Source organism: Bubalus kerabau, chromosome 18, assembly GCF_029407905.1.
Source record: "Bubalus kerabau isolate K-KA32 ecotype Philippines breed swamp buffalo chromosome 18, PCC_UOA_SB_1v2, whole genome shotgun sequence".
Lineage (NCBI taxonomy): Eukaryota > Metazoa > Chordata > Mammalia > Artiodactyla > Bovidae > Bubalus > Bubalus kerabau.
In genome coordinates, this window is record NC_073641.1 from 4868143 (window position 1) to 4891493 (window position 23351).

The following is a 23351-nucleotide window of genomic DNA, read 5'->3' on the forward strand; positions in this document are numbered from 1 at the left end:
ACTCTGCATAGAAGTTAAATAAGCAGGGTGACAATATACAGCCTTGACATACTCCTTTTCCTATTTGGAACCAGTCTGTTGTTCCATGTCCAGTTATTATTAATACAGTTTATTTTTAAAGTCTATTTGATCAGTTGCAACATTTTGGGTTTAAAATGGATGATTGTCACAAGTAATGTGATTTTATCTGATAAGCTAATAGAGTAAGTGAAGTAAAGTGTTAGTTGCTCAGCCGTGTCCTACTCTTTGCACCCCATGGACGGGGGTTCACCAGACTCTTCTGTCCATGGGATTCTCCAGGCAAGAATACTGGAGTTGGTTGCCATTTATTTCTCCAAGTAGAGTAAATGAGTCCATAATCAATGCAGTTTTTTAGCACAGCTAGTGAGTCCAGATTTGATACTCCTACAGAATAATTCGCTATGGGAAAATATGGTTCCAAATTTTGGGTTTTGTTGCTAAAGGAGAATAGAACAATGGAGTTTTTCCACTTAATAATCTTTGTATACAGTGCTTTAAAATACTGAATAACATCATAGAATTATAGCATATTAAAACTGGAAGAAAATGTAAAATGTGTAGTTCATAAGTTTTCCAGCTTGCTCTGTGGTTTCTGTTCTAGCAAGGGTAGGGGAAGCTTGGCAAGTCATCTTCCCCTTCCATGAAACAGTACTCTGCTTTAATCTGTCTCTCATGTTAGTCTTCTAGGTAGACTCTTATTTCACGTCTTTAAATCTTTTTTTTTTTTTTTTTTTTTTTTGGCCGTTTCCTAATTTTACAGATGGCAATTGAAGGCCCAGAAGTGCAATTTGTCTTTCCAAGGTAATCTCCCTTGCTAGACTAGTTGATTCATTCCTTCAGTAATCATTTATTGAATATCTTCTGTAATCCAGTCACTGTCCTTAGAACTCACAGAACAGTGAAAGAAAGAGATAGACAAATAATTAACAGCACAGTGTGACAAAAGAAGTTTATGAAAGAAGTCAAGGGAGGCATCCCATTAGAAATTACATTTGGACTGGGTTTTCAAGGTGGAGATAATTTTACCAGGTTGAAAAAGGGAAAGATGAGTGTTGTTCACTGAGGCAACAGTGTATACAGAGCCACAGAGGTATGAGAGCATGGCATGTTCAGCCCATTTCGCGAGGCTTGGTGGGGTGAAATTCTGTGCTGTATAGTAGAAGTCGTTTTGTTGTTTTTGTTGTTTTCAGTCACTAAGTTATGTCTGACTCTTTTGCAATCCCCTGGTGGCTCAGACAGTAAAGTGACTGCCTGCAGTGCGGGAGACCCGGGTTTGATCCCTGGGTTGGGAAGATCCCCTGGAGAAGGAAATGGCAGCCCACTCCAGTACTCTTGCCTGGAAAATTCCATGGACTGAGGAGCCTGGTGGGCTACAGTCCATGGGATCGCAAAGAGTCGAACACAACTGAGCAACTTCAGTTCACTTTCACTTTGCGATCCCAGGAACTGAAGATCACCAGGCTCTTCTGTCCACAGGATTTCCTAGGCAAGAATGCTGGTTGTTGTTGTTGTTCAGTCTCTAAGTTGTGTCCAATTCTTTGTGATAAAGTGGACTGCAGCATACCAGGCTCCTCTGTCCTCAAATTCATGTTCATTGAGTCTTTGATGCTGTGTAACCAACTCATCCTCTGCCGCCCTCTTCTCCTTTTGCCTTCAATCTTGTCCAGCATCAAGGTCTTTTCCAATGAGTCAGCTCTGCCCATCAGGTGGCCAAAGTATTGGACCTTCAGCATCAGTCTTTCCAGTGAATATTCAGGATTGATTTCCTTTAGAATTGACTGGTTTGATCTCCTTGCTGTCCAAGGGACTCTTCAAGAGTCTTCTCCAGCACCACAGTTTGGCATCACCCTTCTTTGGGATTGAAGTGAAAATGGTCCTTTTCCAGTACTATGGCCACTGTCGAGTTTTCCAAATTTGCTGACATATTGAGTGCAGAACTTTAAAAGCATCATCTTTTCGAATTTTAAATAGCTCAACTGGAATTCCATCACCTTCACTAGCTTTGTTCATAGTGATGCTTCCTAAGCCACTTGACCGGCTGTAGGAGATTGACCACACCATCGTGGTTATCTGGGTCATTAAGACCCTTTTTGTATAGTTCTGTGATTTCTTGCCACCTCTTCTTAATCTCTTCTGTTTCTATTAGGTCCTTGCTGTTTCTGTCCTATATTGTGGCCATCTTTGCATGAATACTGGAGTAGGTTGCCATTTCCTTCTCCAGGGAATCTTGCTGATCCAGGGATCAAACCCACATCTCCTGCATTGGTAGGCAGATTCTTTACCACTCAGCCACCAGGGAAGCCCTATAGTTGAAGTAAGGGGAAGGGTTATTACTGTAGTTGGGAAGGGCCAGATGAGGAAGAGTGCCTCACAGCAAGTTAAGAAAAGAAAGTTTTTTCTTGTAGGAAAGGGTGCCATTGAAGACTTGTTTATAATTTTATTTACCTATTTATTTTTGGCTGTACTGGCTCTTTGTGGCTAGGTGGGCTCTTTTCTACTTGCAGCGAGTGGGGGCTGCTGCTCGTTGCAGTGCAAGGGCTTCTCACTGTGGTAGTTTCTTTTTGTGCAGAGTGTGGGTTCCAGGGCATGTGGGCTCATGTGCTTGGTGGTTGCGGCTCCTAGGCTCTAGAGCCCGTGGGCTCAGTAGCTGTGGTGCAGGGGCTTAGTTGTTCCACAACATGTGGCGTCTTCCCAGATCAGGGATCAAACCTGTATCTCCTGCATTGGCAAGTGGATTCTTTACCGCTGAGCCACCAGGATGTCCCATTGAAAACTTTTAATTAGGTAATAGGAGTGATTGATCGTTTATATATTTCAAAAAAGTTATTCTTGTGGCTGTTTCTTAATTCTTGAGAGAAACAGATACAAACCTTTCAACCATCTCAGACTCTTTAACTTACTGGTGTCTACACATGGTGCCCCTGGCCTTCCCCAGTGACAACAAGAGTTCATTATATGTTTTGTTAAAGGTGTTTTATCCTTTAGAGTATCTGTCTACCACAACACAGCACAGATCAGATTTGGAAGACCTTTTCTGAGTGTTTGACTCTCTGTGAAATCACTTTTTATGTTTTTGCTTCACTTCGAAATGACATTATGACTTACTGTGAGACAGGATAGTTTGTAGTTTTCTTTGTCATCTTCTTTTTTGGATGTCACAGACCATGGAGTGTTGCGTTGGTTCATAGAAACTGAGAATGAGAAGAACACATGATTTTTATATTATTACTTCTCTTGAGTATTCTCACTTGTGATGGATTTTGGCTCCAGGCTTAGATGGAGAAGCAGCCTGTTGGGAGAACACTTCATGTTTCACTTGACTTTTTTGTGACTAAATACACTATTAAGTGATTTTTTGTTGTGCTTGCATAGTATTAAATCATAGGGGCTATTGTTTTATCAAGAAGTGCTTCAGCATATACTGTGAAGGCTGGACATTAAATACCAGGGTCTGCTGCATTGCAGGCGGATTCTTTACTGTCTGAGCCAACAGCGAAGCCCATGATAGTAATGCAATTGTAAATGGGATGGGTCCAAAGTGCCTTTCATATTTATTCTTCTGAAAGCCACATGGTGGACTCTGTACTTCATTCCCTAGAAATAGTGTTTCTAGACTGAAACTAACTAACACCAAAAAAGTAGGGGAAAGCATTATTTTAATTACTAAGGTGGATTTTTAGGTACTCAAAGGACATTTCAGAGGAGCCTTCATATAGTGTCTAATAGGCCCCACATGGAAGAATTTATCAGTCACCTGTAGTATTCAGTGCCAAACATTTCACAAAGATTGTCTTTATTTCTTGCAACAATCTTAGGAGATTCTGCCTCTAACATTGGTAAGGAAATGCATCCAAGGAGATTTCCTTCTGTTTCTTCCCTTGTTCCCTGGTGGCTCAGATGGTAAAGAGTCTGCCTGCAATGCTGGAGATCCAGGTCCAGTGCCTGGGTTGGGAAGATCTCCTGGAGAAGAAAATGGCAATGCACTCCAGTATTCTTGGCTGGAAAATCCCATGGATGGAGGAGCCTGGCAGGGTACAATCCATGGGTCACACAGAGTCAGACACGACTGAGTGAGTAAAGCACACACACACACACACACACACAGCCCTTGTATCCTGGGCACTGGGGTGAGGTGAAAAAGCAGTAAGAACAAATAAGACCAAAGACGAGATTTGTATGATGTGTATAAAATAATTGAAGGAAGACATAGATGATGAGCAATATGCACGTCAAAATCTAGAGCATATTGAAAAGTGGATGAGGCTTTCTTTGATAGAGCGGGACAAGAAACTAGAATCATCAAGAGGAGGAATGCCATGTATTTATAGCTTCTAGGTGCCGGTACTCTGCTGGCTGCTTCAATCAGATCATCAGCTTAAGCCTCACAACAATCATGTAGGGTAACTGATCTTTTCCTCATTTTACAGAAGGAAACCTGGGGAGCAGCACGGTTAAATAACTTCATTCAGACCATATAGCTAGTAAATTTGGGACAGGGATTAAACTCAGGTTCTATATGTAAAGTCCTCTAACACTGTGAAGTATGTAAAATGTTGTACAGGTACATTTTCCTGGGAAATGGTCAGTATCTTTAAGATTCCTAAAGGAATTCATACCCCTCTCCCCAAGTTGAGAACTTATTCTAAATTATGCCACCTTAAAGAGCAGGTTGAGGAAATTGGAGCTGTGTGAGCCTTGTTTTATATATATTCCCCATTTAAACATTTTCCCAGGTGATAGTAGTAAGTTAAACCAGAAGGAAAAAAGCTTCACAATTCTTTAGGGCTGAGAAACCTATTTTGCTAGAGAAGTAGTATAGTGTACTGGGCAAGAGTACAGGTTCTGGAGTCACATTGCTTAAATTTAAACTAACTCTATCATTTCTCAATTTCACGTTGAAAAACTGGAATATTTAGTACAAGTATACCTACTTCATGGTAAGTGGGAGAATTAAATTACTAAATAATATATTAAGTGCTTGTTAGCACAGTGGTTCTTCTAGAAAATCTCCCAGAGGATGTTTGACAGTGTTAAAGACATTTTTAACATGTTGTCACGATTTGCGGGAGAGGTGCTACTGGCACCTAGTAAACAGAGGCCAGAGATGCTGCTAAACATTTCACCTGCACAAGCCAGTCCCACAGCACAAATGTCAGTGGTGCTGAGGCTGAGAAACCCTGGTGAGCACAGTGACTGGCGTATACATTTCAGTAAATATTAATATTTGCTCTTACTTTGTGTTAACATCTAAGAAAAACATGGAAGAACAAGTGAAATTATGATCCATTCACCTTTTCTGAGCAGCTAAAGAAAAGTAAAAAATTAATGTCAAGTAATAAACTATCTTATCCAATTAACAATCATAAACTCAGTATTATATGGATAAAACCACTTAAAGAATGTGATTTTATGATAACATAAGTGAATATGAAGACATGTAGGAGGCTCTCATGTGTTCTGTGTAAAAAGTTTTATAGTTTAGTGTTTGGTATTGATGTAACTATTTTTAGCACATTTCATGATCATGTATAAAAAGTAACTGGTTAAGAGTGTCCTCTTTGGTATTATTCTTACTTGGGTTCAAATCCCACCTCTGACATAAACAAACTGTCTGACTCAATAGACACATCACCTAACTTCTTTGGTGAAATTATGATGTTAATACTACCAGCTTCATTGAGTTATCATTATTGATTAAATGAGATAAAGCAGGTAAAGTACTTGGCATAGTACCTAATAAATGATAAGCACTCAGTAGGTGATAGCTGCTCATACTGTCTTCATCATCACTGACATTAACCCTCTCCCTGGAACTTTAGTACCTACCAGTGGTGAGGTAGAAACTAGACTGACCAACTAGGAGGCTGTTAGCAAAGTAAAGGTGACCATGGCTTCCGTAACTAGCATGTACAAGCCATCTAACTTAACCTGCTCTCTTTAACAGTTCCATAAAATTACCCTCAATTTCCCTCACCACTCAACGAGGTCTCCTTCCTAGTCTGATTCCTGCCAACCTCCATTCCCAGCATCCCTAGCTGCTTTTGGAGATACTCTGGATCTTTACTCCTTTTTATTTACGTCTGAATTGTAATATTTTTCACAAGTATCTATTAAACTGCCAAATAGTTACATAGTTTTGAGGTTTTTTTTAATCCCAAACCCCACATCACACCATTAAGGAAATCTGAAAGGAAAGGACTGTATTTCTTGTCTTGGTCCTCTCACAGTATGACTGTTCATTTTATTCTTTTAACTTACTGTGTTTTTAGCCTTCTGCTAAATTATATCATATTCTTCTTTGAAGTTTCTAGTTTGTTAAGAAGCAAAGCACAAAGTGACATTTTCTGAAAAATAATGTATAGTTTGGGTCTGCATGTGATAAAGAGACATTTTGATTGCTTTCTTTCTGTTTCTAGAAGCTAATTTATGGCAGTTTCTTCTTTTAGTGTACTTGGGCAGCAGAAAGTATAGTCTGCAAACATGGTTTAAGATGCGAGTTAAATTGCATATATCTATATTAATGTGCTCCATAAGCTAGGTTTTACTACCTCTTTATTGTGCTGTTGTTAAAAGAATTTTCCTAAATCTATGTGTCTTTGATTTGTAGAAAGATAAATTTTCCACCTAAGTTTAAAATAGATAAACCTACCTACAAAGAAAAGGAAATTCCATTTTCATGTAACAGATCTCAGTAGTCTCTTGATTCACAAGTTGCTGCTCTTTATCCTCTTACTCAATAGAATGTATCGCACCAGTGAGCAGATGTGGGGAGGAACGCGAGCGGGATGTGGGAGCAGGAGCCAGCAGCGCTGGCAAACGGGCAGGCGCCTCTGTTTTGCTCAGCACCTGCTTTTTTGTATTCAGACTGTCCAAACCATCTGCTTTTATATTCTGTTTACTTACTGTCAAGCATTTTGGAGTTTTTTAAAAAGCTTTAAAAGTGACTGGGAATTTTTCACAGCAAGCTGGAATCCATACCACTCTTTTAAAAACTTGTGCTTTTAGGATATTTCTATTTAATTCTGAAGACAGTAGTTGCTTTTTAATTTAGGTACACATGTGTTAGTATGTTATCTAATTAAAATGTTTTTCTCCCTTCCCAATTACTTATTCTCAGACATCAGAATTCAAATTACTTTAGGCAGATAGTTGACCATCATATCAACAACAGATACGTACTAACTGAATGTAAATGATTCTTACTTAGCCCTCCTCATTAAAAAAAGTATTATACAATTTAATGAAAATTCATAATTCTTTATAAGATTAGCTGTTTTCAAATATGAACTAATGTTCTCACTAGAAATAGGACTTAGAGAGGACCTATTGTGCACCAGATACTGTGATAGGCATTTTGTTCATATTAGTGCTAATCCTCTCAACAACCTTACAAGATAAATATTATTACCTTCATTTTGTGAATGAAGAAATTGATTCTTAGAGAAGTTTAGAAAAGTCTTTAGGGTCATACTTGAGACTGGGGGTTTGAGCTCTAGTTTCTCTACTCTTCTGCAGTGTTTTTCAAAAATGTTCTATCGGAGAGGTGATGCAGTTTGTGACAGAGGGTCTCTGCATAAGGAATCATACGTGGTACATTTTGTTTAGCCTCAGGTGAGCATACTGCATTTGGTTTGTGAAGTTTAGAAGCTCCTTCCAGCCTCTGATAGTCTGTAGGGATTTTATTTTCTTCGCTAGTCATTAAGAAGTACTGTTGGCACTTGGTCCTCCACTTCTGCTTTATTTTTTTAACATCGTTTAAAAATGCTTTTCAGGGTAGTTCAGTCCCTCAGTCGTGTCTGACTCTTTGTGACCCCATGGATTGCAGCACAGCAGGCCTCCCTGTCCATCACCAACTCCTGGAGTTTACTCAAACTCATGTCCATTGAGTAGGTGATGCCATCCAACCATCTGATCCTCTGTCGACTCCTTCTCCTCCTGCCCTCAATCTTCCCCAGCATCGGGGTCTTTTCCAGTGAGTCAGTTTTTCACATCAGGTAGCCAAAGTATTGGAGTTTCAACTTCAACATAGTGCCTCCAATGAATACTCAGGACTGATCTCCTTTAGGATGGACTGGTTGGATCTCCTTGCTGTCAAAGGGACTCTCAAGAGTCTTCTCCAACACTGCAGTTCAAAAGCATCAATTCTTTGGCTCTCAGCTTTCTTTATAGTCCAGCTCTCACATCCATACATGACTATTGGAAAAACCATAGCTTTGACTAGACGTATCTTTGTTGGTAAAGTAATGTCTCTGCCTTTTAATATGCTGTCTAGGTTGGTCATAACTTTTCTTCCAAGGAGCAAGTGTCTTTTAATTTCATGGCTGCAATCACCATCTGCAGTGATTTTGGAGCCCAAAGAAATGAAGTCTGCCACTGTTTCCACTATTTCCCCATCTATTTGCCATGAAATGATGGGGCCAGATGCCATGATCTTAGTTTTCTGAACGTTAAACTTTAAGCCAACTTTTTCACTCTATTTCACTTTCATCAAGAGGCTCTTTAGTTCCTCTTCTGCCATAAGGATGGTGCCATCTGCATATCAGAGGTTATTGATATTTCTCCCGACAATCTTGATTCCAGCTTGTGCTTCTTCCAGCCCAGTGTTTCTCATGATGTACTCTGCATATAAGTTAAATAAGCAGGGTGACAATATATAGCCTTGACGTACTCCTTTTCCTATTTGGAACCAGTCTGTTGTGCCATGTCCAGTTCTAACTGTTGCTTCTTGACCTGCATACAAATTTCTCAAGAGGCAGGTCAGGTGGTCTGGTATTCCCATCTCTTGAAGAATTTTCCACAGTTTGTTGATATCCAACAAAGTCAAAGGCTTTGGCATAGTCAACAAAGCAGAAATAGATGTTTTTCTGGAACTCTCTTGCTTTTTCGATGATCTTGTGGATGTTGGCAATTTGATCTCTGGTTCCTCTGCCTTTTCTAAATCCAGCTTGAACATCTGGAAGTTCACAGTTCATGTACTATTGAAGCCTGGCTTGGAGAATTTTGAGCATTACTTTACTAGCATGTGAGATGAGTGCAATTGTGTAGTAGTTTGAGCATTCTTTGGCGTTGCCTTTCTTTGGGATTGAAATGAAAAATATTTTTACTTAGAAAGAAAAGGAACAAGCATAGCCTGTTCCTAAAAATTTACAATAGCTCATTTGTTTTTTCCTTGAGCTTTCTGCCTGTCAACACTAAGTCATCTAGTAGCCTTTCAGGAAGGTGGTCAGAACTGAATGGCTATGTCTTAACACGTTTTTCGACCTTTGTCAGTACTCAAAAATGTGGTCTGTGTATAACGGACCCCAAAGATGCAATAGTTCAAATGATTTAAAAGCACAGTTAATAGATATAATCTCTATTTATGTTTCCATTTTTTTAGACCACAGCTCAGATCTACACAGTAGAAATCATCACTATGGATATTTGGTCTCTTCATCCAAGAAAGTTAAACACTTAAGAGAAAAGATCATATTTTGGGGTTTTTAAATCAGGATATTGGTAGAGCTTGAAAATGTCTTAAATATTTAAATTCAGGAGTACCTTTAGCCTTACATTAAGTTCAGGGAAAATAAGAACAAATTCTGCTTTCTTTGGTGGATAATGAAACTTACAGGTCTTATTTTTCTAAAAATTGCCACAAAATGAAAATACAAATAAATTGATAAGTCCATGAATGAAAGATTCTCAACTACTTAAGGAAAGATAGAAATATCTGAGCTACATCTCTAACTATTTGAGGTTAATGGTCAAGGTTGGAGGGTAGGTCATTGGAGTCATAATCAGTAGGGAACGAAATGAGCCTTCAGCTGACATGTTGTGTTCTTATATAATTAACAAAGGCAGTAATCTCTTTTCTGGCCTACGTCAGACTTTCATCTTGTTCAAGGAAATGGAGCCTAAACTGTCAACAATTTTGCCGTCTTGGCATTTCTTTTCAATTCCCAACCCTGGCTACATTTTTTAGTAATATAGCTATACTTTTGGAACTATGGATTTAGAGTTTTGAGGGATACATGTTTAATTGAAATCTTATGAGCATATGGACCTCCCCCAAGGAACTAGGTGTATAAGGATGAAGGGTATTCTCAGCTCAAAGATGTTGGAAATAAAAATTTCTGACTGAAAATAAAGAATTGAAAAACTGAGAAACCCAAGAATACTGTGCCCATGAAGGTAAAAATATCAAGAAGAGGGAACACAACAACACAACAGAAAAGTTAAAGAAGAGTAAAAGCTTGACTTCACACACACTGCAGTCAGGTGGATCTTCAATACCCCTTTCTTCATAGGGCCCTGCCCATTCAGAGACCTCTCTGTCGCCTTCATCCAGCCACAGTCCTCAGTTTCTCAGGTCCCCCAGGCTCTAGCTCCACCTACTAGCCAATTTTAGTCTCTACAGACCCCCTCTATCAAGGGATCTCTCTCCATCTTTATCTTAGGTTACATTGTTCTCTTTTTCCTCTGCTGGTTCCCCCTCCTCCCCTACCCCTGCAGCAATCTCCGTCCTTCAGTATTCTATTCCAGTTTGCACTCTTACAGTTCTTAATACCTGGATCATATTCATTAAAACCTAGTTAACTAATAAGGATAATGGCAATTCTAACACTCATTCATTGTTTATTTTATGCCATGCACTATGATAATATGCGTTTACAATACATTCTATCTTATAGGCCTCAAAATACTCTTATGGTAAAAGTGTTCTTAACCTGTTCTGCCATTAAGTAACTTGGCTAAGAACACAGTGGTAGGAAGTGACTTGCACAAGATTTGACCTTTAAATCTGTCTAAATTCGCTAAATGGCTAATTTTAATTCCTAGTCTTGATCCTAAGTGTTCTGCTCTGTCCACTTATTTTCTTAACACAGTTAGAGATTCTTTAGGACAGAGTCACTATCCTAGCTATATGTGTCATCTCTCTGTCACTATTGATTGAATATGGGCTAGGTAGAGTGAGATGGTCTGATTTCATGGTGAAAAAAACAGAGAAATTCTATTCTGATTCTAGTCATATTTTTCAGGGAGAATTGTTCATTAGAGCAGGGTTTTCTGAAGAGAGAGTGCATTGTAACTAGCTAATAGTCACTTTTTAAAGACTGTGAATTAGAAAAGGATATGCCCCCTAACCACATACCTTGCTGTAAGCATCACTTTCCACCTGGATTTTCCTGAGTTACTTCCTTTAAACTATACCAGTAATCTAGTAAGTAAAATGTTTCTCTGAGTTCTGTGAGCCACTCTAGCAAATTAAACCCAAAGAGAAAGGCCACTGGAACCTTCCGTCTATAGCTGGTTGGTCAGAAGCACAGGTGACAGCCTGAATTGACTTGCTTTTTGAGGGGGTCTTTCAATTGGTGTTTGAAATTAGGGGCAGGCTTTAGTGACTAGGCCCTTAATTGGATGTGAGACATCCAATTAGTGTCCCCTGAGAAAATAACAGAGCCATTACTTTGCCGACAAAGGGCCGTATAGTCAAAGCTATAGTTTTTCCAGTAGTCATGTTTGGATGTGAGAGCTGGACCATAAAGAAAGCCGAGCGCCGAAGAATTGATGCTTTTGAACTGTTGGAGAAGACTCTTGAAAGTCCCTTGGACTACAAGGAGATCCAACCAGTCCATCCTAAATGAGATCAGTCCTGAATTGGAAGGACTGATGCTGAAGCTGAAGCTCCAGTACTTTGTCCACTTGATGCGAAGAACTGACTCATTGAAAAAGACCCTGATGCTGGGAAAGATGGAAGGCAGGAGGAGAAGGGGCCGACAGAGGATAAGATGGTTGGCTGGCATCATCAACTTCATGGACATGAGTTTGAGTAAACTCCAGGAGTTGGTGATGGACAGGGAAGTCCTGTCATGCTGCAGTCCATGGGGTCATCAAGAGTCGGACATGACTGAGCAACTGAACTGAACTGAGCTGAGAATTGCTTGGTGGTATTGGAAAAAAACATGTAGACATTAGAAACACATGTAGCTGCCTACTATGTGCTAAACAATGGGACATAATATTGACTAAAAGAAAGATAGTCCTGCCATCATAGTCAGGTAGATATCACAGAGAAGGCAGACATGCATCGTCATTTGATATTATAAAGCCATGTTTGGTATGCAGAACAACAGCGGGAACATATAGGAAGACACCTAATGTAATCTTGGGGAAGTCCAGGAAGGATTCTTGAGGGTGGGGTACTTGGGATTTACTTCAGTGTCGTTCAGTACTGTGTATTACATAAGCAGGTCAGTAAACTAGAACTAGGAGTTTCATCAGTTCAATTCAGTTCAGTCGCTCAGTCGTATCCAACTCTTTGTGACCCCATGAACCGCAGCACGCCAGGCCTCCCTGTCTATCACCAACTCCCGGAGTCCACCCAAACTCATGTCCATTGAGGCGGTGATGCCATTAAACCATCTCATCCTCTGTCATCCCCTTCTCCTCCTGCCCTCCGATCTTTCCCAGCATCAGGGTCTTTTCAAATGAGTCAGCTCTTCGCATCAGGTGGCCAAAGTATTGGAGTTTCAGCTTCAAAATCCTGGTACAAAAAGAGGCCAGAAGTGTCCAACTTTGTATTTTCCACTTTCCTGTTCAAAACTGCATAACAAAACTAAGAAATCTAAGTATCAGTACACTGCAGTTTGTTTAACAAATTGGCGACACTATGAATGTTCCATCCTTTATAAGATGGTAGCTAGTAAAACAAATGAATTCCTCTGCCCCTCTCAATTGGCACCATTAAACACTGACCACTCCTACTCTTGTCAGATAGGTGCCAGATATAAGGCAAGGTTATTTTCCATGCATTGAATAAAATAGCACCTGAGAGAAAGCTTAATTTGGATATTCTATAATAAATGTCTGTTAATACATATTTTTTTCCTAGTGGCTAGGAAGCAGTGTTGTCAAATAGTGAAAACTGTGATTAGTAAACCATTTGACTGTGTCATCTTGAGCAGTCTTCTAAACTCCATCTAAAAGAAATGGAAATCATGAAACACCTGCGCTACCTTCTTTGAATGCACAATTTTAGTGATCTAACGGAAGCAATTCAAGTAACTAAAGATTAAAATATTGTCAGTGAGATATAGGAGGGAGAGAATAGGGCCATAGAGAAATAAAGTTCAATTTTGTCAGCTATTTTTCTTGGTTGCTAATTAAGGATTTTATCATTTTAAGTCAGCTACAGTGTGGAGAAAGCTCATGATTTCAGTAAATGTGAATACTACTACTAAAAAGAAGCAAAAGGTAAATTAGGAACTATACCTAGGTTCAGTTCAGTTCAGTCACTCAGTCAAGTCCAACTCTTTGCGACTCCATGGACAGCAACACGCCAGGCCTCCCTGTCCATCACCACCTCCCGGAGTTTAATCAGACTCGTCCATTGAGTCGGTGATGCCTTCCAACCATCTCATCATCTGTCGGCCCCTTCTCCTCCCGCCTTCAATCTTTCCCAACATCAGGGTCTTTTCCAACGAGTCAGTTCTTCGCATCAGGTAGCCAAAATATTGGAGTTTCAGCTTCAGCATCAGTCCTTCCAATGAATACTCAGGACTGATTTCGTATAGGATGGACTGGTTGGATCTCCTTGCTGTCCAAGGGACTCTCAAGAGTCTTCTCCAACACCACAGTTCAAAAGCATCAGTTCTTCAGTGCTCAGCTTTCTTTATAGTCCAAGTCTCACATCCATACATGGCTAGTGGAAAAACCATAGCTTTGACTAGACAGACCTTTGTTGGCAAAGTAATGTCTCTGCTTTTTAATATGCTGTCTATGTTGGTCATAACTTTTCTTCCAAGAAGCAAGCATCTTTTAATTTCATGGCTGAAGTCACCATCTGCAGTGATTTTGGAGCCCAAAAAAATGAAGTCTGCCACTGTGTCCACTGTTTCCCCATCTATTTGCCATGAAGTAATGGGACCAGATGCCATGATCTTAGTTTTCTTAATGTTGAGCTCTAAGCCAACTTTTTCACTTTCCTCTTTCACTTTGATCAAGAGGCTCTTTAGTTCTTCACTTTCTGCCATAAGTGTGGTGTCATCTGCATATCTGAGGTTATTGATATTTCTCCTGGCAATCTTAATTCCAGCTTGTGCTTCTTCCAGCCCAGCATTTCTCATGATGTACTCTGCATATAAGTTAAATAAACAGGGTGACAATATACAGCCTTGACATACTCTTTGCCCGATTTGGAACCAGTCTATTGTTCCAAGTCCAGTTCTAACTGTTGCTTCTTGACCTGCATACAGATTTCTCAGGAGGCAGGTAAAATGGTCTGGTATTCCCATCTCTTTAAGAATTTTCCATAGTTTGTTGTGATCCACACAGTCAAAGGCTTTGGCATAGTCAGTAAAACAGAAGTAGGTGTTTTTCTAGAACTCTCTTGCTTTTTCGATGTTCCAACAGATGTTGGCAATTTGATCTCTGGTTCCTCTGCCTTTTCTAAATCCAGCTTGAACATCTGGAAGTTCATGGTTCATGTACTGTTGAAGCCTGGCTTGGAGAATTTTGAGTATTACTTTACTAGAGTGTGAGATGAGTGCAGTTGTGCAGTAGTTTATTCTTTGGCATTGCCTTTCTTTGGGATTGGAATGAAAACTGACCTTTTCCAGTCCTGTGGCCACTGCTGAGTTTTCCAAATGTGCTGGCATATTGAGTGCGGCACGTTTACAGCATCATCTTTTAGGATTTGAGATAGCTCAACTGGAATTCCATCACGTCCACTAGCTTTGTTTGCAGTTTTGCTTCCTAAGCCCCACTTGACTTCACATTCCAGTATGTCTGGCTCTAAGTGAGTGATCACACCATCATGATTATTTGGGTAGTGAAGATCTATTTTATATAGTTCTTCTGTGTGTTCTTGCCACCTCTTCTTAATATCTTCTGCTTCTGTTAGGTCCATACCATTTCTGTCCATACCTATGTTATACCTAGGTTCTCTCCCTGTAAAGATAATATGGTTTAGAGAATACTGTTATTTATGATGATAATGATTCCCCTCTAAAATGCCTATGAAATGAGATAAAATTATCTCATTGAACCTTTCAGAAAAGGTATCTTCCATGGATTCCTAGTTGTTAATCATCATTATCAAATTTCAAAAGAAAGGGAGAAAAAGTAGATTTGAATGGAGAAATGAGTGCTAGAAAATATAGAATTTTACTTCATTTGTATAGTAGAGCATCATCTTGAAGTATATATGAAATGGATCAAAGTTGTTTGTGCTTTGAAAATTGAAACAGTGTTCATCATACATAATTGAACAAAGTTGAAATTTTGGAGGTATGAAACAAACCAGAAAAAAAAAGCCACAGCTATGATAGCTATTACAGGAAATGGAGGAAATTAATAATAAAAGACAATACACTATCTCATAAATACATGCTCATCATGAGATTTAGAGGATGAGAGCATTAAGCTAATACCCTGATTAATTTAACAATTTAATCCTGGAATTAGAGTACAGATATTCAAAATTCATTTGTACCAACCAGAAAAACAGCTTTACTTTCATAAAGTAGGGTTTTTAGGCAGTTCTTGTAGGTATACGAAGATAATATTCTCTTAAAAATTATTACTTAGCAAGACATATTTGATGTGAATATTTCTTAAATAACCAAGTTTCTGTATCTTTTTTTAAGAAAATATATTAAGGAACAAACAGATTGGGGGCATTTTTGCCTTATATCCAGTGATCTTGATCTTGCTTTTTATAACTTGTCCTAAGTAACTTGTAACTATGATTTTTAAAACTGCATGATCACTGGGTACATAGATTGGAGGGGAGGGGAGGGTACTTTAAATAGGTCTCTCTATTCATACTCAGTAAGATTTAAGTTAACTTTAATTAGAACATCTTTGAATACCTTTTTGATGCATAAAATAGTGTATCTAAACATTTTAAAATAAATTTTGGAGAATTTTTAGAAAGTATAAATAGCAAAAGAGTAGTTTACTAGATAGGCTTTTATTTTATATCAAGTCAACATTTGTGAGTCACTATTTTTTCCTATCAGCTATTTGGTAAAAGCCCACAATTTGCCAAAATGGTTAATAGGACACAAATATAGACATTTCATGTGCTGTACCATGTAAATGTAAACCTTTGTAGTTACATGTTTTTGTAGCAAGAGAATTGTTTTAAAAGGCACGTAATTTATTAGCTATCGGTAGCTTCTTTATTGCCTTGCCGCGCTGCAGTAATAAATAAAAGAAAGTGAACTGATTTTACAAATGGCACACAAGGTGCACATTTTGTGGGAAAAAAAAGTCTTTTTTTAAAGAATTGGCATTAAATCCTTTTTTTGTGATGACAAAGAGGCTAAGAGTGCAAACTGTATTTTCTGTTTATCGAAAACAGTCTTTTTTTCTCGGGGGCATTTTTTCCTATGATCATCAAGGGATTTCAAAAGCAATAAAGTGTGGAATCATTGTTCGACTTGAACAGTATTAAAACTTAGGTTTTAATTTCAGTGAAGTAATAAGATTTGAACCTGTCTCACATTACAGCACTGTAAGGCATTTAGCAATTGTATTTTAAAAGAGGTTTTTAAGATGCAGCTCACTTGTAAGCTCACTGTCTGTCAGTAATTAATAGTTTTTCTTCAGCATAGGCTGTTGTGATCAGACCAAAAAATATCTGAGTTTTTAGTAATACATTATGATAATTGTGAGTGTTTATTCCTAATCAGTCTAAATGTCTAATAATTTTCAGCTTGTGTCTCTGGCTGCTTAAAAAAAGAGAGTGACTTTTAAAGCTACAGTGTGTCTTTGGGCTTTTCAAAATATGAATGTAGGTGTGCATGTATGTTTCAATAAGCTTTACTCTCAGCAAAATTATATGTCAGTTGACTCATTCATTAACCAAGTATTTTATCCTTCAATATCATTTCCTAGTTTTTAGACATTACATCATTTGTGTATGTAGAAACAAGTGTTTTCAGAAACGGTATTATATGTACAGCTAAACCCAAACTGACAGTCTGGATTCTCCAGTACTCATCACTAAAACTTACTTTACTTCTCAAAAAAGGTTTTAAAATATGAGCATTTCTATTAGATCAATGTGGCAACATACTTGCTGATGAAAGATTGTAGTTACCATTTTGAATTGCTATTGAAAATAATTGCCTCTACAAAAGGAAACATGTGTATGATAGCACGTGGTTAAGGCTGCCATCAATTTTTAACATTTGAGGGTTGAGCTATGACCTTTTATGATGACTGTGAACAGTAACTGCCTCCATCAGCCATAAGTTTTGTTTCTTTATTTTAGTAGATGGCCTAGGCTGTAAATATTAGAGAATCTAAAATAAATCAACATATTATCCTAAGGATACAAAATGTAAGAGCTATTTGTGGTCGGGAACCTTTGACAGATCGTTTGGATGAAGCAGATGATTGCCTGCCTAGCGTATCTGGTCTGCATTGCTATGCCTGCAGGCAGTTTAGTGCTATGGTTGTATATTGATGTCAGGGTTAGTACTGAGTGGCTAGCAGTGACAGATGTCTATAATTACAGGCAATGCTTCCAGTATTTCTGAAAAGCCAGCCTATGTTGAACAATTATCTTATTTCTGCCTTGCCAAAGAGCATGTTCCAATTGCTAGTATTAGAAATGGTGAATATAGCGCTTCATCTGCTGCCTTGGGACAAATGTGGGAAAAGCACTTGGTTATAAAACGTAAATGGAAAATATTTTTTTAACATTTTGAATTAGTTCAGTTCAGTGTTTTCCTAATTTTTATCTTCCCATAATGTTTCTGTTGAAGGAATCTTGAAATAACAGAAGCAGATTTGGCTACTTATTGGGATTTTGTTTTCCCTTAGGCCTGTGTATCTCCCAAGTACCAGTATCCCTTGCTTTGCTGAATAGATTTGTTTAAGCAAAGTTGGTTTTGAAACAACTTTCTCCGATGTGAATTACATTTTTTTAACTGACTCCCTTTACAAAATTGGAAATACATTTCTATGGACAATCTCCGACACCTTCTGATAAGAATTGCAAAAGGATAGACAGTGCTGAAATGTACAAAAATACCTTAGTGCCCTGGTGTCTTTACTGAGAAATTACAATTCTCAATTTTTGTTTTAATCCTTTTTTTTTAAGACTTCAACCACTTATTGTCCTCTCCTGTCTCCACATGACCACTTCCTTCCATGCTACCACTTAGCCCACTTTCATGATTCATTGGAAATGTTTTCATGCCTGATGGTCCCAGTTCCCAGCCATCTATTTTTTCCTGGTTATTTGCATTTCTGAGACACAGACAGGACACTCTAATACCACAGTCTCCAGCAGATACAGCTGCATCCTTACACAATACCCTCCAACCTTTACATTGCTGAGGTTCCTAAAGATCATGACACTGGGTATTAAAACATTACCCTGATAATACCTGTATTTTCAGGTAAAGTAGACTGAGAAATACCTAGGAAATAGCATTTGAGTTTATCTGAGTTTTCTTTATCTCCAACCTTAATCTAACCTTTATTGGGTTTTCTGCTTTCTGTTTAACTCCACTATGTGGCATTATTTGTTACATTTTCTCCTTTAGTCTTCTCAGCAAAATTCCCTTTAATAGGCAAGATTATCTTCATTTTACAGAATTTAAAAAAGGTTTCAGAAAGGTTAAAAACTTGTTCAGTGTCAGATCCTGAGTTTTCAAGCAGATCATTATACGCTATACTCAAGTTTGCTTTCTAGTGCATCCCATTGCCTTTAGGCGTGAGGTGGCGCTAGTGGTAAAGAGCTCGCCTGCCAGTGCAGGAGGTGTGAGAGGCACAGGTTCCATCCCTGGGTTGGGAAGATCCCCTGGAGGAGGGCATGGCAACCCACTCCAGTGTTCTTGTCTGAAGAATCCCATGGACAGAGGAGCCTGGTGGGCTGCAGTCCATGGGGTCGCAAAGAGTCGGGCACGACTGAAGTGACTTAGCATGCATGCACTAGGCATGATGAGATTTAAGTGTAATGATTGATGAGACCATTATCAGAAGTTTCATCCCCATATTTGCTGTTTTACTTCCCAAGGAAAAATCTCATCTCGACAACCACAGATTGTACCTCTAGTTCTGGCTAGCCGTCCGTCAGCAATTCAATCCATGGTCTAGTATGAGAGGTCAATATTATATTCATATATGAATGGCAGACCCTTTCTGTTCTTAACTAGGCCTATCACACAAAAACTTTTTTGCTAATTTAAAACTAATGATGATGTTCTGGAACCCCTTGTCTATGTACATTTAATTTAACAAAGAAAACTCAGAGAATTGGATGAATTTGTTTACCTGAATTGGGAAGACTTTGATAATTTATTGGGCACAGGGATGTAAATCATCACTTAGCCCGTTAGATGGGAACTTACCCTGGAGACAGCAAACAGGAACTTGTAATGATTCAAAAAAGGAAGATATGGGCTTTGAAATCAGAAGCCTAAGTTGCACAGATGAACCCTTGGGACAGAACATCACCTGCTGCCACAGAGCATTCTGTTTTCCTCCTGTCTCCTTTCTCGTCACATTTCCTTTTCCTTCTCTGTAAAGTAGACGTTATAGGGAGAAGACACAAGAGTAGGAATTAGGCTGTCTTTCACTGGGACTCTCTTCCCTATAATCCCTCTTCTTTATACACTACTAAAGCTGCTCATGTACTAGTTTAGAACAAATATCTATTTTCCAGCAGCTAGTCTAGATAAAGCGCAAATAAAAGGGACTGTCATCTTGGTGTATGGCTCATAACCTTAATGTTAGACTAATGTCTGACTGTATCTTATTTAATAGTAGTGGCCGTTTACTGACCACCTAGCCTAATGGCTAGTAGCTGATGTTTATTTGGTGCGTGCTGTGTGCTAAAACTTTTCCGAGTGCTTCTGCCAGTGCGCTGCCAGTGCTGGCCATGGTACAGCGTTTGGTGACGGTAGTAGTAGCAGCCACCTCTTTATGGAGAGTGTGCCCTGTGCCCACACTGTTGTAAGTGCTGTTCACATGGTAAGTACTTAAACCCTCTCAAAAATTCTATAAATTAGGTGCTACTGTATCATCCTTTTTTTATATTTGAGAAAACTGAGGTATAGAGGGTAAGCAACTTGTTCGAAATCATTCAGTAATTGGTAGACTCCAACTAGTCTTGGCCTTCAGAATCGCTCTTTAACCACTTTATTGGACTGCTTTCTAATTTGTGATATTTTCATTGTGATATTCTTTCCGTTTATAGATAAAGAAACAGACTCTTAGAGACTAATTTTACTAGAATCATAGACTTGATTCATTAAATCAAAATATTTATTGAATGCCTTTTACCTGCCAAGCACTGTGCTGGACTCGCAAGGAGCAGTCTCATGCAGAATCCCACATGCATTGCACTACATATGCATTCTGTGTTTCCTCCTGGTTGAAGTTACCTAAAATATGTACTGGGTTAGCTTGTTCATTTCTGTCTTCTTACTCAGGGAATAATATTGTTCCTGGGCAGCTGCTTGGTTGGTTGGTTCTTGGTTCACCAGTTAGACTTCTGCATACACTGTAGCTAATTTTCAACATAAAAGTATTCAGTAGGAAGGCTAGGATGGAAGCAGTAGTTAGCCTGTTGCTGCAGATACTGCCTCTTCAGGGAAACCCCCATATTAGTGTTTGAAGACATCAGAAGTCCATCAGAAGGGGAACTCCGATCCGTTGCATTTAGGGTAAGCTAAAGTTTTCACTAAGTAGGCTAGTGAGAGAGACAGAAAGTAAAAGATAGAAAGGACTATAGGATCAACGTTTTTGAGTAAAGTTTGAGAATGTAATAAAAAGATGAAAATAGCTGATTTGAAAGAATAATAAAAAGTACAGTCATTGGTAGCCTTTTTTATTCTTTGAGCTGTTACTCCTTTACTTTTGGTGTCAGTTGTCCTTCCTAGAGGGATAGAGAGCCGAGCGGGAGGAAAGTACAGAAGTTGTTCTGAATGTAGGAAATGGGACATATTTCAGAGAGGCAATATGGAAGCAGTGTGTGTGTGTGCAAGAGTTGGATTAAGTGGTAGAAAACTCAGTATGATTTAAATGACTACTGAAATGAGTTTCATTTATTAAACATGTACTTTTACCCATCAGAAGGTGACTTGGCCTACTTACATCATTAGCCCCATTGCCACACTTGCATAATGAGAGTGCCTTGTGGGAAACAACAGTACTAAGAGATCCTTAAAAATAGTTCTCTCAGTTATTATTTATAATTTGTTCTTCTTTAGGGCTATGCTTTAATAATTGGTTTCTTGAATTATTTCATAGAAGCAAATCCATTGTAATCCATATAACCACATCCAGGCTTTGAACAGCTCTATGCCTCTGCTCATAGCCTCCAGAATAAAATCAAAGTCCCATGAATATTTTAAGTGACAGCCACAAAGATCCTGAGCCACATTCTCCTTGTATCTAAAGTTGGGAAGGCCTTCTGCTCTTCCCTTATCCCTGAAATCAGGTGGCAGGTCCCTAAACTCTGTGCTTTTTAGGTTGTACGCCTGAGGAGTGATGTGTCCAGAGTTCCAGAGAAGGCTTGGAAAGTAGTTAAGGTGAGTTGAGCTGCTGGTTATTGTGGTGGATCACCAGTCTTTATGCTTATCTCACCACAGCCCTAGATTCTTATTATTAAAATAGGCACCTTCACAGTGTAAGTGTAGGGGAACATTGTCTTGATTCCTTTTTTTTTTTTTTTTTTTTTTGCACTGTGTAATCCTACAGTGTGCATGTTTTATAACCAAATGTTCAATAGTCAGGTAATAAGCAGTATTAACTGTGACGCCTCTGTTTGGGGTGATTGTACAGTGTGAAAGCAGCCTAGGTTTCTTGATTATAACACTTCTGAAGTGGCCAATTCTAACCAGTTATCCATGGACAGAGGAGCCTGGTCAGCTATAGTCCATGGGGTCACAAAGAATCGGACACGACTAAGCAACTAATACACACTTTCTATTCATACCTGAAAGGAGAAAGTTGTATTAGTTTACACTGAATAGCATCTCTTAATTGAATGGTATCTAGAGCACATGTATCTGTCGTGCCAGAATATGTTTCTGAACACCACCTTTGAAAAGTATAAAGGACTAAACAAAATCATTTACTTCCCAATTCCCCACCCTCTAACAGACTTTATCTAGCATCAGTTCTTTGCTCCAAAATGTAATCATGTCATCTTATAAATTTGCTGTTGCCAAGGATTATAAATCAAATACCTGAAATGCTCCCTTTAAACTATGATCTCAGAACCTTCTACCAAAATTAATCAAGCTTTCTTCTCATAGCCTTGTGCCATAGGCATGGTTAGCCTCTTATTGTATGAACTTGGAAAGATAATATATTTACCCTAGACTCTACCATGGCTTTAGCCACAGAAGACTAGTTTAACAGAAGCTTGGCCCATATATGGAGTGGGTTGGCAGCCAGCAGGAGCAAAGCTGTGTCAGGACAAACGCACGCTCCCCGCCTTCTCTAGTTGGCTTTCAGCTGCTTGCACCGCAGGAGTCTTTCTGTGCACTGTGTCCTGTGACCAATAGCTGGTGCTCTCGACCCAGCTCCCTCTTGGCCAGTGAAGGCCTGTCGGGAGACATTAGGTTCATGCTGGTGGAGATCCTTAGTCAGTGGCTCCCTGAAGGAAAATGAGGCAAAGAGCCAGCTTCTGCTGAACAGGTGGTAGTTAGACCTTAGATCTGGTCATGGGTGGGAAGAAAAGAATCTCTCCAAAATTACCACTATTACTGGCTTTCGCACTGTACCTGAACCCCTCTTTGTAATAAATGAATGTTTAGAAACTAATCCAAAATGCTCTCTGGCAGCATCTGGAGCCCTTCCTTAGCTGTCTGGATTTGGGCCCAAGTTAGGAATGGAAACCCCACTGGGGTGCAAGCAAAAGAGGAAGCATGGTCTTAGCCATGCATCAGTGGAGGCCCCTACTGGGAGAGGGGATTATCACAGGGCAGCAGGCAGCCCTGCACCCCAGCCTGCTGGGTTCATGCTTTGTGCTACAGGATGTGGAGCGAAGGAAATGTGAGGCCAAAGTGATCGCTCCAAGTTTTCTTATACAATAGCTTATTCAAGCAGATTGGGAACGCCTCTTAAGAGATTTGTTAGGTACATGTCCCCTTAGCAAGATGGCCACCACAGATGGTAGGTTCAGATATTCTAACTGAAATAAATGCTAAACATTCATATTTATTTTATTTTTCCATAACCAGCTTTTGTTTATCAGATGTCATTCTGTATTCAAACTGAATGAGGCAAGCAGATTCCTAATCTTTTACTGCTTGGTTTCCAATATAAATTATGGTTTTAAAATTAACTTTTGGCAAAAGATTGTTTTACCTAATTTT

The 23351-nt window shown here is 39.0% G+C and overlaps 1 protein-coding gene across 5 annotated transcripts in view; it reads left to right on the plus strand.

The window, feature by feature from the left end:
* RANBP17 (RAN binding protein 17) overlaps positions 1 to 23351 on the plus strand; it is a 363628-nt gene that overhangs the window by 222922 nt on the left and 117355 nt on the right. For 4 of the 5 annotated variants that reach the window (XM_055555070.1, XM_055555073.1, XM_055555072.1 and 1 more), the window contains one exon: positions 21498 to 21557. The exons of the other annotated variant lie outside the window; for it this stretch is intronic. In XM_055555070.1, the coding sequence (XP_055411045.1) occupies positions 21498 to 21557 (60 nt within the window). The remainder of the gene's footprint in view (positions 1 to 21497; positions 21558 to 23351) is intronic. 5 annotated transcript variants of the gene reach the window in all.